The sequence below is a fragment of the Lutjanus erythropterus genome, chromosome 14 (genome assembly GCF_056507025.1).
Source record: "Lutjanus erythropterus isolate fLutEry1 chromosome 14, fLutEry1.hap2, whole genome shotgun sequence".
Lineage (NCBI taxonomy): Eukaryota > Metazoa > Chordata > Actinopteri > Lutjaniformes > Lutjanidae > Lutjanus > Lutjanus erythropterus.
Genome location: NC_139330.1, coordinates 34014060 through 34033905, shown reverse-complemented (window position 1 = coordinate 34033905; position 19846 = coordinate 34014060). Strand labels below are relative to the sequence as shown.

The window sequence follows — 19846 nt, the reverse complement described above, 5'->3', positions numbered from 1 at the left end:
TGAGCTTACCATACCTCTGGGGCTCCAGGCTACATTAACCAATATTAGCACATCTGAGTTTCTGAGCTGTTGGTGGTTGCATTATGGGACTGTAGACTCCAGGTTTTTTTAAGGAAGAAGAATGCATTAAACAACAAAGATGATATCTCTGGTTCTGCTGCATCCAACTGACTCTAATGATGCTATTGGGGTGCGATGCTAAATCAAGTTACACTTGGCTTCAATTCACATGCTATTATGTTTCGTGGCTCACTGCTAACCTCACGGGTGTGACAGGGCTCAGACATATTTGTACTTATATGTTGTTTCACACCCTGCTCACTTAATAAAGGCAGAATATTTCTCACTTTCTCACACAGGCTTCTGGAACTCCCAGTTGAGCCTCAGGAGGAAGGGCTCAGTGTCCTTGTCAGGAACAGCTGCTCCCGACAGACCGCCTCCCCCTGCCCAGAAAACGATCTCCTTGGCAACCACCCCTGGGCGCCCTAGGCTTCGAACCCGTACACCATCTGAGCTCGAGTGTTGCCAGTCCAACGGAGCTCTTTGCTTTATCAACCCCCTCTTCATAAAGGTCCACCAATCAAATGGTGATGACTGCACCACCTCAAATCCCTCGGGCACACCAAAGCAAGGCCTGAGGGAGGAGCCCGTTAGCAACAGCCTTGAAACCAGCAACAAGGAGACTCCACAGTCTTGCAGAGACAGTACTCAGGTCTCTAGCTCAGATCACAACCCACAGAGCCTCCGCAGAAACACACAGCTACAGGACGATAACGGTGACACCACCAGCAGCAGTTGTCAGAAAAGTGCTCTGTCAGTGCCACGGTCCCCACCTCCTCGTCCACCCCCACCTCGCTTTGCACCACGACGCTCAGGCCCTCTCCGACAGCGCAGCATGCCAGAGAAGATCCCTTGGATCAATGTCCCCAAGGAGAAAGTGGAGGAGAGGGAGAGGGGTAGCAGCCTCCTTTCTCGTCTGGGCTCGTCGCTAAGCATCAGCCCCTCATCCTCCCCTCCCAAGAGACTCAGCATCAGCTCCCCCATATCCATCCCCCGGCCCTCCCTGCCCATCTCGCTATCGTCTCTGTCCTCCTCCCCACGTCGGGCCAAGGCCTCACCATCATCCAGCCAGGAGGATGCCCAGTGCCATCTGGCGCTGGAGGACCAGACTATTGAAGAAGCTCTGATCAGGGCAAAATTGTCCAAGCGTAATCTTACCAGAATGCCTGCCCAGGACTCCAGCAGTCCTCCAGATCCTTCACCAATGACACCAAGCAAGCGGGCAGAGACGACAGGAACAGATGAAGAAGCAGTCGAGGAATGCAGTGGTGGTGGCGGTGGCCAGCGGCTGAGTGACATGAGCATGTCCACAGATTCCTCGGATTCTCTGGATTTCTCCCAGTCCTCAGCCTTCTTCCTTCCTCCTCTGCATGACCCCAGCCCCCCCACTGTGGCAGACTTCAACACCCACCTCCCCCTTTCCCTCCCGCCATCCCACCTGCCTTACTGCAGCATGGAGGAGGATGATGACGACGAGGATGATGAGGATGAAGAGGAGCCCGACTATGGCGTCAGTCTCGAGAGCGACCAGGACCAAGACCAGGACCTGACCATGGTGCCGCCGGGCCACCGCACTAAGCGTCGCCCCAGTGCCAGTGCTCTTGTCCTGCAGAAGGCCCTGCGAGGGCAGCTGCGTAAAATGAGCGGAGTCTTCAACTCCCTTCTGACGCCCGAGAAGAGGGCGATCCGCAGGGTGGTGGAGCTGTCCAGGGATAAAGGCTCATATTTCGGCAGCCTGGTGCAAGACTACCTCAGCTACATGGGCGAGGGTGCGGGCACCCAGGCCTGGCAGGGCTACGCCTCTGGACTGGAGCTGCTGCAGACCCTCCGCCAGTTCATCACTCAGATGAAGAGCTACCTGCGACAGAGCTCCGAGCTGGAGCCTCCAATCGAGAGCCTCATTCCTGAAGACCAGATTGGTGAGTACCAAAAGAAAGTTCCACTCTCTTTTACCCTAACTCCTAGACAGTGAACTAGCTTCACTATTGTAGGTTTGTCTGGAACCTCTTAGTTCATTTTCGATTTCCAAGAGACAGTCCAACGGGACATTATCAACACGCAAAGACCAAAATAACTCTGAACATAATTAGATAGACCTTCTATTGCTCAGTGATGCTTCTCATGTTACTCCTAAACAGTACACTAAAATATGTTTCTGACAATATGTGGAAAATAGAAGATCTAGCAACAGAATCTTGATTAATATTTGATCAGCACTGACATTTTGATCTGAGTTTCCTCAGCCTGAGGCACTGTGCTGGATGGACTGGCTGACTGGATACAATTGCATAGACCTACAGTCAGTCAGAACAGGAAAATCTGACATTTGACTTTACAAATCTGGACCAGTGACTCTCCTCTGTCATATAAAACTGCCCTATACTAATTAAATAGTTGTGACTGGTCAAACTGGATCCAAAGCTGGTAGAATTCACACAGACAGACATATCTGCCAGAGCAAATTTGTCAGGTTTCCTGGCTACCAGTAATGGCACGTGCACAGCAAATGCAATTGTGACCTCACTCTGGAAACAAAATCTGCTTAATGCTTTAATTTTAGTAATTGTGGATGTATGTCTCGAGCCTGAAAGCTTGGTCAGTTTTTAGACTGCTGCTGACATGGTGCGACTGCTCGATTGCAGCATTATGACCTCCACCTCAACTCAACAGGGAGGCTGGGGGAGTCATTTTTGTGTGTGTTTGCATTAATTTTGCACTTATTTTTAGGAAGTGTGAGTGAGTGATGTATGCATGGAGATATCTGATTTTTCATGGAAATACTATATCACAGGAAGCGTTTAATGCCGATGCAGCAATTTCACTTCAGTATTTTAGCAGTGAGGGCATCGAAAAACATGTTGTCACGTGTTTGCTGCTGTATATGCACACGTGTATTTGTGTGAATGTATACACTCCTGCTGAAGACATTGGCACCAGGCTAGTTATAGTTAATTGTATGTTGTCAGGTATGCTGGTAAGTCATTTGAAAAACAAAGCAAAGACAGGTGAACTCTGAGTCAAATCAGTTTTACCTTTTGAAACTGAGTGCAAATATCCTGTCATCTGATACTCATAATTTGCATTTCCCTCTTATTGCCCTTTATTACATCCATCCTTTATTGCATCTGACAATACCATGACAGCAACATGAAAGGGGGAAACCAGACACAACCACACAGACACATAAGAGCACACACACGCACACCTGCCGGAAGAGCGGTCTGAATCATTTAAGCCAAGATTCAGTGGCTGCATCAGACCTTGGACAGAGTAACATGTAAACAGAGAGCACAAAGAGGGTTTTATCTAAGGAGGAAGGGGGCTGTTGAACCAACCTGTTTCTACTGGCCCCTGTTCAAATAGTTCACCAGAGGGCTGTAATTATGAAGTCATGAATTGGGCAAAATAACTTCTCTTGCACTGAAACTTAAATGCTGACGTTTTATATTTTCATGCTCATTCTTTGGCCAGTTTTGAATTGCTAGAATGATATTTTCAAAGGGTATTTTATCTAAACTGTTACTGGTGGCAATGAGAGTATCACTGATCTTCTTCAAAGCACAACATTTTCATTAAAGGAGAAATTTGTAATATATTTAATGTAATGAAGCATAAAATGATGTGTCATCAGAGATCAAGAAAACATTTTAAGGTTTGCGTCGCTTGATGTGAACTGTAGAGCTGCGGTGTCCCCCCTTGGAAATCATAAATCAAATTTCAAATTAATGCTGAATTTTTCAGCAAAGGAGTAAGTGTATGTTTATGAGTCGTAAGAAATCATTAGTAATCTTGTAGAAGGCATAGGTGTTAATAATTGTTAAATTGAGCAAAATGTTAACGGAGTTTGGCAGGCAGTGGGACAGGCAGTCACTGACCTCATTGTCCAGATTGTGTTATTTCAGAGCAGTGTTTTTTTGTTTTCAGGATAACAGGCTTTACTTTACATTGACAGACAACTGACAGTTATAAACAGCTGATCAACTTACCGTTGAGGACTTGTTGTCGCTTGTTATTGTCAATTTATGTGGTTGTGCCCCTGCTTATCTCCTGCAGCCTGGAGGGGCAGGGAGAAACAAGTCGCTTTAGCTGTGTAGAACATACATAGAACAGGATTACAACCTATTTAATGTATAGTCTATGGTTCCACTTCGCTATTTGGACTGCTGTACTCATTTTTGCATGCACAATAGCTACATATTACTCCTTTAAAGGGGTACTTCACCAATTTTCCATATGAAGTTCAGTGTACTCGTAAGGAGAAGTGCTACTAAGCCTGTGAAAGCAGTTGGTTGATCTCTTCTGTGCTTCTGCAGCAGGTTTTCCAAAGTCTTGAAAAACTAATTCCTATTATGTCATAGTGGTGTCAGCAATGTTATCATAGCCTAAAAGACAGGCTGCGTTACAAAACTTAAGATGTGGAGTTGCCCCGTGTCTTGCCTGTTTTGAAGTATGATGACACACTGGGAGCTGCCGCGGTCTGAGTTCTTGGAATAGTTGCACAATGTTTTGTTGTGGCAGCTTCAGAGAGTGTTTTCTGTCCAACTCAAAGGCAGAGCCCAGATGCATTCGGATGACTGTCTGCCAAGTCGGACAATCTCCGTCTTACTCCAAGTCCAGTTCTTTTAAAACAAACTCTCCAATCAGAGCGAGAGGGTGTGAGGCGAGCCCCCTCTGCCTTTCTCTGACACCCTCTTTGAATTTTTTTTGTGTCTCGTATTTCTCTTCCACTCCTCTTGCTTTTAAGTAATGTGCCAGTATTTTGGGTAGGACAGTTGGTGCTTTCATGCAGTATTTAATGTAAATGAGGGATGGGGGTGATTGGGATTCAGAATATCTTCACACACACTTCAGTTAACTGGAATACTGCCTTAAATGCCAGGAAAAGTACCGCAGCTTTAGCAAAATGTAGCAAATTCAAAGCTGACATAGAAACAAAGAAAACAACAAATGTGCAAAAATGAAGAAACACAAAACATAAGAGTATCCACACTGAGACAAAGAATGGAAATCTGTGAATAATATCCGAGGAGAATCACAGTTTCACATGTGGAAGATGTTGTTGTTGTTGTTCCCATCTAGCGCCCATTCAGCAACCCAGCCATGTGTGTGTTTGGGTTCAGGATGTTCAGGCGGGGCGAGGGGCAGTGGTGGGAGGGGGACAGAATGACAGAAAAGAGTTCCTTGTTTTCCACTCATCCCACACTCTCCTCCAGCCTGAGACAACTCGACCAATCGTCATGTAGCCCTGTTTGTGCTGCTTCATGTGTTATAATAACATGGACCGCTGGATAAGACCTGGCCCTTGAGGGTCTCAGATATTAGCTTGAATATAAAAGCTTCCCGCGAACAACCCAGAGACACTCAGACAAAGTGCTGACTGTCTTGTACACTGAAGTTAGGATTCTTCCTTTACATCAAGCCTCATTTTCATCAAAGAACTTACAGACTTCATAATATTTACTGGTTTAATTAATGAAGACAAGCCTGACTGGTATTTCTAAACATACAGGCTAGACCTTTCTCCTGTGCTTACACAGCCAGTCAGAGAAAGTACAAATATTTTGTTACTGTACTTCAGTAGAGTTTTCAGGTATCTGTACTTTACTTGAGTTTTTCTTTTCCAAACAACTTTTTACTTTTACTCCCTACATTTGAACACAAATATCTGTACTTTCAACTCCTTACATGAAGACATCGTAAAATGTGTAACGACAAAAACGACATAACAAAACAGAAAAAACATAACATGCATAACAAGATGAAAATGATGTAAAGATGTAACAAGACAAAAATGACTTGACAAGAAAACAACCTAACGTGGTGAAAACTAAGTAAAAGATCTAAGATGAAACTGAAAGAGAGACTCGAGCGTGCAGAAAAAGTGGGGTGCAGTTAGCTTTGCACAGAAACAGCTGACAGAAATGTCCTTCAGAGGACGACTTCTATTGTTTTAGTAGATTTCAGCACCAGAATTTTTTTACTTTACTTTTACTTCAGTAAAGAAGTTGTATCAATACTTTTACTTTTACCAGAGTCTTTATTGAACAAGTATCTGTACTTCTGCTTGAGTACAGACTGTGTGTATTTTTGTCACCTCTGATCTGGGTATATTTTATGCCAGTATAGGTTCACTGGATTAAAAAATATCAGAGACAGCCAGTAGTCCAGCACATAATCTCCCATAAAACCACAATTAGTCATTTTTACTTTAAAAAAAAAAAAAATACAGATTTTGTACAGGCAAAAAAATGCCCTGTTATTTAGGGAGCTTAGAAGTGCTTGTAGGCTTTTTTTTTTTTTTTTTTTTTTTTTTTTGACTTTTGACTTTTGGACAGATCTAGGCCAGCTGTTTCCCCCTGTTGCCAGTCTTTGTGCTAAGCTAACAAGCAGCTGGCTGCAGTTTTGCATTTACTGTATACATATGAGAGTGGTATTGATCTTGTCATTTAACCCTCCACAAGAGAGTGAATAAGCTTATTTCCCAAAATGTCTTACTAGAAAACAAAACAGAAAAAAACAATAAGCAGTTTCTCAATTAATTTTCCAGAACACTGATACTAAATGACTTGCACTATGATAGAGGATTTTGAGAGAATAAGCCTTTCTCTACTAATTAATCGATACAGGGACCTCTAAACACTGGCGGCTCAACCTTATTTGCTCATTTGTACAACCCAACAAAAGGTCCAAAGGCTATTTTTAAGCCTCATCACTGAAGGAAGAAGTAAGTAATCTGTGAGGTATCAGGAGAGCTCCTTGGTTCAGTGACAGGACAGATGGACACACCTCTCCTCCTGATTACACCAGGCTATTTTTACTACAAGAAAGACACAGTCTCTTTGTCTTAGCCATATTTGAATCTGCGCATGAATGGGTGTGGATTAAATTGGGGTTTTCTGCTGTGAAGTGAAGGCTACTGTGGTAATGAACTCCAAAAAAAAACAGAGGTAAAAGCATCACAGTTGTTGGCGATAATTGCCATTGCAGTGATAAAAAGAACAAAATGAAAGGAGTATGTGAGGATCACCACTTAAATTCAGAAATTCCCTTGTACGGTTGTCAAGGACATTATATTTGGTCAAAGAGCAGAGAGGATGTTTGGTAAGAGGATGTTTATATCAAGTGGGAAGAGGCCCTTTGTCGTGGCAAGAAGTGTGTGTTTGTGTGTGATTGCTGTTTTTGGCTGTCCTTGGCTGATAAGTTGTCCTAAAGCAGACTGACTCCTCTGTGCTTCCTACTGTCTGTCTATGATACAATATATCATTAACAAACGGCTGTGATTTAGCCGTTTATCTAAATGTGAAACTGTAATCAAGCTGCATGAATTCACTTTGAAGCCAGTACAGCACACAGAAGTCCTGACAGGTCAGCACTCACTCTTGGCTGTTCCTCTGAAGTGTGGAAAATAATGAAACTCACACTCTCACAAGCCTGTAAGAGAAGCGGCTTTACTTTGAAAAGTCACATTTATGCGTCTGTAAATCGAGACTTATCTTCCCTTCAGAATGACATGAACAGAGCCCTTCACTTTATGCCCAGAGTGAGGAATGTTGGCACTGTGTTCCCCGTTTTTAATCACTCTAACAGAGCAGTGGGGAGTCCGGTGATTACTGAGCTCCAGGAGAAGCATTAGGGAACGAAGAAAACACTGGAAATAAGAGGTGCCTGTGTTGCTAAGCTGAAAAGAGTGCATATTTTGCCCTTAAGACTTAAATTATTAGTTTCTTTTATCACTCAGTCTATCACTGTGTAATAAGGCTACAACCAGAGTAATTCCCAAGTCCTAAACTTTGAGTTTTGAGTCATAATGCACTCTTCAACAAGTCAGAGCCTCGTCTTACTGTTCTTTATGCAACTTCAAATGTCACACAAAGTTGGAGGTTTATGTCTGTAATTTTCATCCTGTGCTTTTTGCAGGTTAACCACCACATAGTTTTTGTACACTAACAAAATCTTTAGTATAATTTTTTTTCCAATTGGAGCTCAGTAATGTCATGGTTCTCTCCTGCAACTTGATTGGATGTTGTCTGATTGGTTTAAACAAAGTAGATCTGGATAATTAAGTGTCGACTTGCTGTGTTATATTGTTAACTTTAGTTGATTTAGGAAATGAAGGGAAATTAATTGATTTGTGGATTCATACATTTTAAATAACAGACTTTGGGCTTGAGGGGAAAGTATCAAATATTTCAAGTCCAAGTGAAATAACAAGTCACTGGTATTAAAAGTCCAGTGGCAAGGCTGTTTTGATTCTGACAAGTTGATACTTAAGTCATCAAATTTGTCATCAGATGTTAGGAAATAATGAAAATTCCCATTCTAATTTCTCAGAGCCCAGTGTGAAATTTTCAGAAGTCATACTTTGTTTGAGCAACAGTCCAGAAGTCCAGAAGAAGACGGGAAGAGTTTGACTTAAAATTCCGGCAAGGAACTGGTTTCGGGCAGTGATGGATGCCATGTCATATCAGACTTACCAAAAAACATTTGGTTTTTCCTCGTACCAGTTGCAAGTTGTGCCAGGAATCATGGCACAAAATACCTTTTACATGCCTGTTTTTTTCTGTCTCAGTGAAAGTGGAGGAAATGTTAGAGAAGTTTTGTTCTGCATGACGTCTCTTTGGAGCTGCAGGTGGTTTCAGTAACACTTTCGGGAAGATGGTTCTAGCCAATAGTCAGTCAAAATAACTTGAAACCATTGGTCCGAAATGCTAAAATTAGCCGACTCAAACCAACAAAATCCACTCCATCTTTACTCCTCATCTGTGCCAGTAACAAATACCAGAAGAAAGACTAATTGTGCTGATGCTGGTTCAACATGCTGGGTGCCCTACTTAGTCCCAGCTCTTAATCAGTATGTAGTTGTGGCATGAGGAAGTGAGAATGTGTTGGCTTCAGTATCAGCAGGTAGGATTAACGTGGGTGTGGAGAAATTTTCCATTAAGCCCAGCGAGGTGAAGTGAGGTGGAATCCAAAGGCTCGTAATGACAGACTGACAGACGGATGCTGCATGCCAACAGGCTGCGCTGGAAAGTCAGATCTGTGTCTGTTAATGTGCTCAGCTGAAAAAACTGCTGACTTCACCCTTTTCTGGAGGAAAGTCAGCAACACACACACACACACACACACACACACACACACACACACACACAGCAGTCACACATTGTCCTCCTTATTCAGCAGTGCTGTGGTTTGGCCTCCTCTCTGCATCCATCCTGTCTGTATTATGATATCATGGTTTGTGTTAGTCAGACTGCACGAGCTGAGCTTGTAAAAGCTGATGTTGACACTGTCGCTGTGAGGATACACACCCCGCTCTGCACACTCCTGAAGCACACACACGATAGCGGCCTTCTTGGACTTTGATGGTGAAAGCTTGGGTTTCACACAGCAATGCAAGCAACACAAAACTGATGGCAAGCACTTTTAGCATTTAATCAGTAGCAATTTAGACTAGATGAGTTAAAATGTCATTTTAAGATATCTATAAAGGTTTTGACATATCAATATATATATTTACTCATATAGAAATTACATTTTGACTAGTCCAGACTGATTGATTAACTGAATATAGATATCATTAATTCCTTTTTCACCAGCTAGAATAACAGTAACAGATATCTAGATGTGTTAAAAGCCTTCAAAACTAAAAACTAACAAGACCTACTGATAACATAGATGTAAAAATCTGCTATTATAATCATCTTAGGTTTTTTTATGAAAATGTTGGCCCTTTAAAGTTGTGTCCCAGATCTCCATCAACACCAGATTTTTACAAAAACATGATTTAATCAGGCATAAAAAGGGTTAACTATACCCAAAGAACCCCGTCTCACTTCCTGGCTTAAGAAAGGCAGGAATGCTGCTCAAGCACTGGTAAACTTTATATTTTTTGACAAATTCATTCAATAATATTGCTTTCAGATGTGTCTCAACCATAACATGTCAACTCTGTAGTCCTTCTAAATCAAAGATAAATAAGAATTATGTTTTAAAAATGTGTATTTTCATTAGCATTAAGAGAAGTCTGAGCTCACTGCTCTGCTCTCTATGACTACGCTGTGACATAAAAAAAGGTAACAGTTTTAGATTTTTCATCTGAAAAAAAAAATCCCTTAGAGATTGGTCCATTACAAGGTTTCATAGTCAAGAGTTTGATCTTTTAAAATAACTTCCTCAAGATACAGTTTTGTCCCAGTTCTCAAGAAAATGCATTTTGACTGGTCAACAATGATTTACACATATCTTTAATTAAATTATAAATGTCGCTAATTCATTTTTCACTTGTAAGAGTAAGAAATACAGATAACTACAGTTGAATTTGTACATGTTGAGAAAACATTGTGACTAGTAGAAATTACATTAATATATAATTTCTCATAGTCACATATCAACAGTTGCATCATAGAAGGTATTTCCAGTGACAGTTTGGCTAGTTGAAATTCTTTTTTTCTGACTACTTACAAAAACAATTGTAGATATCCCAAATATAATTCTTACTAGTAGAAATAGAATTTAAACTAGTTACAAGAACAATTGTGGATATCTGAAATCAACATTCCAGTCAGAATTGAGTTTTGAGTAGTGAGAAATGAAAAAAAAATTAACAGAATTCCTGCTAGTTAAAATGACATGATGGACACGATGGCTGGGAATTCTAACCAGTCAGGAATCACCAGTGATCTGACCTTAACAGTCTCCAAGAAACTTGCAGGTCCTGACGTTAGTTTTGACTCACACAGTCAACAAGACTGATGATAAGGAATAAGATGTTAACCTTGATATGTTTTTTGCTCTGAAATGAAATGACCTTAAAACTCAGATTGCCAGAAGACAAACAGGCTGCTGATTACTGACACATCAACACACAGTCTGAGGTCATGAATTTGTTAAGCATGTATGTCTTCAGAGGAGGAGAATATAAATAGATGTTGAGCAGTCAGAGTTATCTGTGGTTATCTCACGGGTGCATTTAGTCATCCTGCAGATATCAAACCAACTCAGGAGGGGCAGAACACTTCCTTCATGTATGAAAACGTCAGCAGGCAGCTGAGTTCTTCGGCACATTCAGGTCATTCTTCAGGTTCTGCGGTCTCACGCTGCTGTGATTTCCAGCTTCCTCAGCAGCGCTGTGTTGTTGCTGAGCCAAAGTGTTGAACTTAAGTGATTTGTAATCTCTGTGTATTCAGCCTCTCCACTAAAGTTCAGTCCACTTAATGTCCATCAGTTGTATCCTCTCATGTTGTTGTGAAGTTCAGCACAATCTCACTTCAACATCCTTCAGATAACAGTTTAAAAAACAAAGCTCACATGTAATGCACCAGCTAAAGGCATTGTTCATCATGCAGAGCAGAGGGCCTCTAAATGATCCCACACCTGGTCCAATAAAACAATAAAATCTGGAATAAAACAGAGTAATAAATGTGTTAAATTATTGATGCATGAATCAATCTCTGAAACCGTCAGCTCTTGTCTGATGATGATTAAACCTCTGGGAGCAACAGCTAATGTTTCAGGGCTTCTGGCGTAGATAGTAGAGATCCTGATAACGGATATCCTGGACAAGGCTTCCACTTCCTTGTGCCAGTCTTTGTTTACAGTCAGATGAGTAACATCAGATGCAAATTGAGTTGGAGGCTAATCTATTTGCAAATACAGTTTTTTAAAAGCTAAATTATCATCAGACACTAGAGCTCTATAGTGAGTGTTCTCTTTTTCTGTATCGGTGGGGAAGTGAATTTCCTGATGATTCACTTCATTGACGTCTCAGGAAATCCTCATATAAATAGTTTTAGGCCTGGAACCAAACTGCGAGATGGATTGTGACCATAAAATATTTGATTCAGATGAAAAAAGATTGGAAAACAGATAAAAAGGCAAAGGTACAAGACTGTGTAATTGCTTTAAGAGTGAAGGAATTACTTATCCCATAAAGCATTGCAAATGATACTGCTTCTTCTTAAGTTAGAGTTTTGTCATAATATTGTTTATACTGTTAATAACAGTGTTGTAATATGTTGTAGTTTGTGTTGTGTGTATATAAATTATCTGGACTTCAGCAGTATGTATGATTTATGTTAGCTACCTAACTATCCTGCCCGTTTGCAGAACTACCTGTTCATGCATTTGAATACGGCCTCAAAGCCCCTGAAAACTGAAAAGTCTACAAAAAGCATGTGATATAATCTTCCAACTAAGTCCCAAACCCTTCAAAAAGAGTGAAAAGACTTAGACAAAACAGAAATCTCTCATGTGGAACAGCCAAAACTGTTTGTGTGTTTTTGAAGGGTCCTGTCAGTTACAGAAAGACCCTGATTGGGAAATCTGAAATACGTTTACACTGCCTGTAATATGTGCTTTCCCTAACCCCAGTTTGTGTTTTTCATGTATTACTATTACATTCAAGTCACAGAGCTAAAAACTTGTTTTTCTGACTTTTTCCTTACAAAATCTGGAAAACCCAGAAGGTGGTTTTAACATCACTTCCTGCTTTCTGAAGTTTATTCCAGATCCAAACATCTGGATAAATAAATATTCCCACCACTGGGGTTAAAATATTTTTATTGTGTAACAAAACGAATCATCTTGTATGGATTTTTATTTTTTTAAACAAACTTCTTTGACTCAAATATTATTGTAATACATGAGAGGAACTGTGATACAGTTCTTACCAAGATGAAAAAATGGTTGAGTATGAGTTGGCTTCAGACTTTAATAATGTTCACATGAATTTGTCATTTTTCAGTAAGTCAGGAGTTAGGAGTTAAAGGGTGTTAAATTTGAGACTGTGACCTTTCTCCTCCTCTCCTCAGACCGGGTTCTGGAGAAGGCCATGCACAAGTGTGTCCTGAAGCCCCTCAAACCGGTGGTGAGCGTGGCCCTGCAGGAGTTTCAGGTGCGCAGCGGGGAGTGGCAGGAGCTGAAGGAGAATCTGTCATTGGCCAAGGCCCGGCAGCCGCAGGAAATGGGAGTGGCCGACACGCTGCCCCCGGACCCCGTGGCCATCGAGAAGATCAAGCACAAGTTCCACACCATGAGTAAACTGTACTCGCCTGAGAAGAAGGTCACCATGCTGCTGAGAGTCTGCAAACTCATCTACACCATCATGGAGGACAACTCAGGTAAATGTTGTTCCAGTCTTCCACAGTGATCCTGAATGAAGGTTGTGTCTATTATGCATTATGAGCACATTTATAAGACACTGTAATGAATTTATAATGCTTTATAAAACCCTTATAATCATGCATGACAACTTATGACTTATGAACTTATAAAGTATTATAAATGGTGGTTTTAATGTAATGCATTCATAATGATTTATACCTCTAGGTCAAAGTGACACAGTGTTTGAGAGAAGAATCGTAACACTTTCTATGAAGACCAGTTAGTGTGTTATGGGGGCATTTCATAGTGTATTAAATTCATTCATAAGGCTTTATGACTACACACATAAACATACACAGTACTTTCTGTTGCACAAAATCAACAGTCATAGAACATTGTAGATGTGGCTTATAATGAATTTTAAGTTCAAGTGTCTTATGGAAGCTCTTAACTAGTTAGAAACTAGAGGCTGACAGATGGGGGTTATAACACATTATTACTACCTAGATTACTTTAAATGCATTTCATGCATTAGACTTTACTTACCACCAAGGTGTGGTATAGGTGGTCATAATATATTATATACCCTCTAGTCTAGTCAACCTCTAATTTATAACTAGTCAAGAGCATCCATAAGATGTATGTGAATGAATGTGTTCATAAAGCTTTATGGATGCATTACATTATACTATGAATGCACCCATAACGCACTAGAGATGGGGTGCATTCTATAACTACCATAACTTTAGTCAGTTATAAAGACATAGAGAACTGCTCTAACAGTTATATCATAACAGATTATAGGACATTATTACATTTCACAAACTTAGAATTTATAATCTGTTATGATACACTGGAGCAGTTCTCTATGTGTCACTACAACAGACTAAGTTACGGTTGTTATAATGTGCTGTGTAACTCAAGACTGTTGTCACTTTGGTATGGAGCTATGAAGCATTATGAATGCTTAGAATACATCATGTCCACCACTTAAAATACCATATAAACCTTGTTATAAGTTGTTATGCATGATTATTCAAGTTTTATAAAACTTCATAAATGCATTATAATGTCTTATGAATGTGTGCATAATGCATTATAGACATGACCTTCACAGAAATTGTTTAGAGCTCAGTAAAAAGTCTGAAATGCTGAAATATGACCTGGAGGCTGTCCTCTCCCTGCTCTGGTCTCAGGTCGTCTTTATGGTGCTGATGACTTCCTGCCCATGCTCACCTACGTGTTGGCGCAGTGCGACATGCCTCAGCTGGACAATGAGATCCTTTACATGATGGAGCTGCTGGATCCCTCACTGCTGCATGGAGAAGGTCTGTTGGTTTCAACTGGAGAGCCTCCGCCATAAACTCACTCACTCTGAGCAAAATGCAGAATTTCTATTGAAAGATACAACTGAAGACAAGAGGATTTGCTTTTCCCTACTTCTGTACGTTCATAGAGTTAACCCTGTACCTCTGTGTTCATGTGCAGGTGGTTATTACCTGACCAGCGCCTACGGAGCCATGTCCCTGATCAGGAACTTCCAGGAGGAGCAGGCAGCCAGAGTGCTGAGCTCCGAAACCAGGGACACACTCCACCAGTGGCACCGCCGACGAACCACCCAGCGCTCGGCCCCATCCATCGACGACTTCCAGGTAAACACACACTTGTACTGGAAACTTCTTTTACTAGATCAATCTTAAAATTCAAGCGTTTGTCTAATAGTGTTTTCTCTGACTGTCCCTCAGAACTACCTGCGGGTGGCACTGCAGGAGCTGGACAGCGGCTGCACAGCCAAAACCCTGCAGGTGCGACCATACGCCACCGTGGAGGAAGTGTGTCAGCTGTGCGCCAACAAGTTTAAAGTACCCGACCCCGAGAACTACGGCCTGTTCCTGCTGATGGAGGGCAGCAGCCAGCAGCTGGCGCCAGACACCCACCCTCAGAAAATCAAGGCGGAGCTCCACAGCCGGTCTCAGTCCACGCCCTTCCACTTCGTCTTCCGCCGCATAGCCAGCGGCAACACCTCATCATCATCATCTCCCCTTAATCCCACACCCAACCTCAACGACCTCACTGTGACCTCTGACCCCAAGGACAACCTGAACGAGCTCAGCACGGACCTGTCAGGCCCCGCCCCCCCACCTGTTCTCAGCTTAGGCCTGAGTCCCGCTCTGAGCCTCAGCCTGCCGCCCACACACCTCAATAGCAACTCCATCTCTATCTGACTGCAGCATGTGAGCAGCGTCTTCATCTCTGACAAACACGTTGGCAGGGTTCAAGCGGCCGTGTCGTGCCTGTCTTTACACAGCCCGACTTCTCCTTTTGGACGACACGTGTGGAAAGTTCTGTCTGACAAACACGAGCGAAAGAGGAAAAGAAGAAAGCAGGGAAGGAAGTGAGAGAGATGAAGTTTGTTTTGTTACTTCCTTGGCATCAGAGCAACACTTTGACAAACACAACTCTCAAAAGTCTGCACACACTCCAGGTAGAGCTGCTGTTGTGTAAAGACCACACGAACACTAACATGTGTTCAGTGTCCTGCCTTAATGCTGGTGCTGATTCAGGGTAAGCTCTTCTTGTTGTTGCCTTTAGGGAACATAGAGGGAAATCAGATCTCAGATACATGTGAGACTAATCACTTTAAATATACAACAGATAGTTTATTTAGGTGATAGATGAAATTATGATTTACTTGTTACAGTTGCTGGTAAACTGTATTATTTGTTTGTTTTGAATCTGTTAATCCTTCAGATTGTTCATGTGTTTTCATGGGTTTGGCGACGCCTAGTGGTGGCCTGAGTTGGCTGTAAATTCATTGGAAGAAAAACCTTAAAAAAAAACACTATATAATGTAAACAAAAAAAAACTAAACAGCATATATAAGTTCTGCAGCAAAGTTAAACAAAATGATGCCTCATAGTCCACCATCTGTATTGATTTCCATTAGAAGATAATCCAGTTATATCAAATTTGTGCCTTGGCAATATATGGTGATATATGAACTACTGCATGACATTGCAACCATGACAGTGGTGAACACACATTGTGTGTTTTTAAAATATTTCTCAGAAAGCTGTTGGAAACAGAACATGATGGCCTGTTGTGTGCCTTACAACAAGAAATCCTTCCTCTGTTCCACAGTAAAAAAAAGTGAACTGTACAGATGAAAAGTTGGACCAAGTCATTGTTTTGCAAGTCACAAATAAGACTCAAGTCTTTGGATTCACATCCCAAGTCCTAAACGTTGAGTTTTGAGTTATCTATTTTAATTTTGTGCAATTTCAAATGGTGAACAAAGTTGGGCGTAAACATGTCTTCGTCTGTAACTTTGATCCCTGTATTTTGCATACAGAAATGTATTTTTCTCTTGACCACCTCATAGATTATCATTTGATCAAGTCACCATATTTCTTGTCACGTGCCTCAAGTCACACTTCTGGTGCAGACAGAACCACAACAAACCAGCAGGCGACAACAGAGACTCCACTGTTTAAAAATGAGTGTCAAGATTGATGCATCAGAATCAGAGATGTCATCTTTTTTTTAAGCCACATTATTTTCTTACTTGTCAAAACCTGGCATCTACATTACCCACAATGCAACTCCACCAACAACAGTTGGGTCAGAGATTGGGTGTGTTGTGCTAGTAGCCACTAATGTAGCCTGGAGCTTTTGGCCTGCAGCAGAAATCAGGAGCAGACTACAGAGTTCCCCTTTAAGGATTTTACAGAAGCAGAAATGTTGGGAAAATAAGGGCCGTGCCTTGTTTGTATACATGATGAAATATCAGTGCCTCCTTTTCTGTGTTGACTTGAAATTAGATGAAAATCTAATGACAGTGTCAGTCTTTGTCAGATCTGTGCTGCCTCTCCTGTGCATAAAGTGGAATATTTGCAGGTAAATCACAGCATTATCAGTGGAGGGTGTAATATATAATGTGCCATTTTGATATGATAATCTTAAGGATTAACATTTGAACATTTGTAAAATATTGTTCTTGCATGTAGTTTGTGTTTTTAGTGTATTTGTAGAAACAGGCAGGTCTGCCAGTGTTTATAAAATGTAACATTCATGTACTGATTATCCTGGTGATATGACAGATTCTGTATCATAACTGATAGATATTATTGTTTGTTAAAGGGCATCTTTTTCATTCAGATTGACAATATGTGGCCGGCTGCCACATTATAATTTTAGACAAGTCCGTAATACTGACAAATGTTAAAGGCTTTTATTGTGGCGGTCAGTTGTAAACAGGATGTGTGGATTTCAAAGCTGGTCTGAGGTCTCACACAGTGGAACATGCTGTATGGACATTTGGAAAGACAAAGACATGTGAGGCTCCAGTGGACCGGAGAGGGAACGTTACTGAGATGGTCACACTCTGCAGTACAGTCTCCATCAGTGTTGACTTTCAAAATAAAATACTTGAAATGTTCTTTTTCATTTTTAAGGTTTCAGAGATCAAACTGATATTGTGTTTCTTTCCTGAGTGTGTTGAAGTGTAACACTCCATTCAGTGCCGTTTTACATTACATGAGATGACTGAGCTGAGGTCAGAGGGAACTGAGAAGTGACGTAGCTGAAGGAAACCAGTCGAGTAGCATTAATGTCATGTATCATCTGTATGTAACGTGTACATAGCTCACCATGTGTATCTTTAGGGGCCAAGTGTCACTCGTACTGCCATGTTATTGGTAATCTAACATTCTTTGATAAAGCAAAGTGAGTATTTATGTGTCTCTGTGCGGGGATTTTTCACAGACGGCTTCTTCATGTCTATAATATTCTTTATGGTGTCAAAAACAAACAAATCTTTGTCATTGAATGATGTCATAAATATTCTTTTGCACTTAATAAAAGCTGGAAATGGAATTACATGCCTGACTTCATGTTTGTGTTTAATCAAACCCTATCCACTTCCATCAAACGCTGTTCAGTGGTGGAATGTAGCTAAGTACATTTACCCAGTTACTGCACTTTTGAGGGACATGTACTTTACTCAACAACTCAACAACAGCGAATATTGCACTTTTTACTGCACTATGTTTACTTGACAGTTTCAGATTCTAGTTGCTTGTCATCACATTAAGATTTTATAATATTTTACATTAAAAACACACGATGAGCCCCTAAAACAGACTGGTGAAGTTTAAACCAGTGGTTTCCAACCAATTTGACATGCAACAAGTTACAGAAAACTGTTCCTACACAGAGCCTCTGGTCTGGTAGCTAAATATGGACTTTCCCTCTCAACTGCTACTTTTAAATAAGATAAGATAAGATAGGTATTAATCCCAAAAGAAATTCTTGTGCAGGAGATTTCTCCAAAGAAAGATACACAAGAATAAAAACAAGTATTAAAGATAAGGTATGAAAAATAACTAAATAACTAACTAAATGAATAAATAAAAATATTTTTTTTTAAAAGTGTTTAAGGAGTAACTGCAACAAAACCTAATGCCTAATAGAATAAACAGAAGTAACAGACTTAAGATAAAAAAAAAACAAACATAATATTGGCAGCCATATTTAGAAGTTTAAAAGTTATATTTCACCAGGTAATAAATTAGATAATAAATCAATGATCATTTCATCACTTGTTAAGAATTTGATCGATCAACAGATTAATAATCTTTAATAATAATCTTCTTTTCATGTTATGTGATATTGAAGTACATGGGTTTAATAAATGTTTCATCAGCTGTGATACTGTTTACAACATGTTACTGTGGAGATAAACCTTTGATTGAGGAGGAAAAAACACCTTGGGTATGGTTTGATATTAGCAAACACAGTATCCACTGTGTAGACAAGATGGACATTTCATGAATGAACGAATGAATGAATGAATTTAACATGAACCAGGTCAAACTTTAAATTCATTAACAGTTAAAAAAGACTGCAGACTAAAATATCCAAGTTGGACACAGAAAGACAGAGACAGACAGACAGACAGTGTTTTTAAACTGTTAATAACTTCACTCTTTGAGCTGCTTCAGGTGTAATTCTCTCTGTATGAGGTTTGAACTGTCAAAAAACAGCTTTAGGTCGATCCACCAATCAGAAGGCAGGACCAGCCTCAGGTTGGTGAAACTGGCCAATCACCTGTATGTTACAGCACAGAGAAATCTGAATACTGAAAGGACCGAAAGAGAAAAATTTAACCTGAAGCAGATCAAGGTTTAAATTAATGAATAGTTGAAATAGACCACAGACAAAAATGTCAAAATTGAACACAGAAAGACAAAGACAGACAGAAACAGACAGATAGGCAGACAGAGTGGCAGAGAGACAGACAGACAGTCATTTTAAACTGTTAATAATTTCAAACCTTGAGCTGTCATCAATCCAAATAACCATGATCATCTTATCATGTGATGTTTCCCTTGTGTAAACACAGTGATCAGCCTGGTTCTGTACAAACTTATTTTGGTTAAATAGTCGTGCAAAACCTTGTTCCAATTCCTGCCTGATTGTTTTAGCCCATACAGTGACCTCTCTATCTTACACACCAACTTTTCATTTGTGTGAGATTTCACCTCGTACCCCTCTAGCTGTTCCATGTAAATCTCACAGTCTATTGGTGCATTTAAGTAGGCTGTTTTTACATCCATTTGGTGCAAAATCACATTTTCTTGTGCTGCTTTCTGCATCAGCACTCTGATACTAGTCAGGTTAGCTG

At 40.7% G+C, this 19846-nt stretch overlaps 1 protein-coding gene across 1 annotated transcript in view; it reads left to right on the top strand.

Annotated features, from left to right (window-relative positions):
* The window catches only part of LOC146315858 (ras and Rab interactor 2-like), a 56171-nt gene extending 38130 nt beyond the window's left edge, over positions 1 to 18041 (top strand). The window contains exons 7-11 of the mRNA XM_084735620.1: positions 360 to 1979; positions 12870 to 13178; positions 14358 to 14489; positions 14650 to 14813; positions 14907 to 18041. Coding sequence (XP_084591746.1) covers positions 360 to 1979; positions 12870 to 13178; positions 14358 to 14489; positions 14650 to 14813; positions 14907 to 15386 — 2705 coding nt within the window. The 3' untranslated portion in view covers positions 15387 to 18041. The remainder of the gene's footprint in view (positions 1 to 359; positions 1980 to 12869; positions 13179 to 14357; positions 14490 to 14649; positions 14814 to 14906) is intronic.
* Positions 18042 to 19846: the final 1805 nt, after the last annotated feature.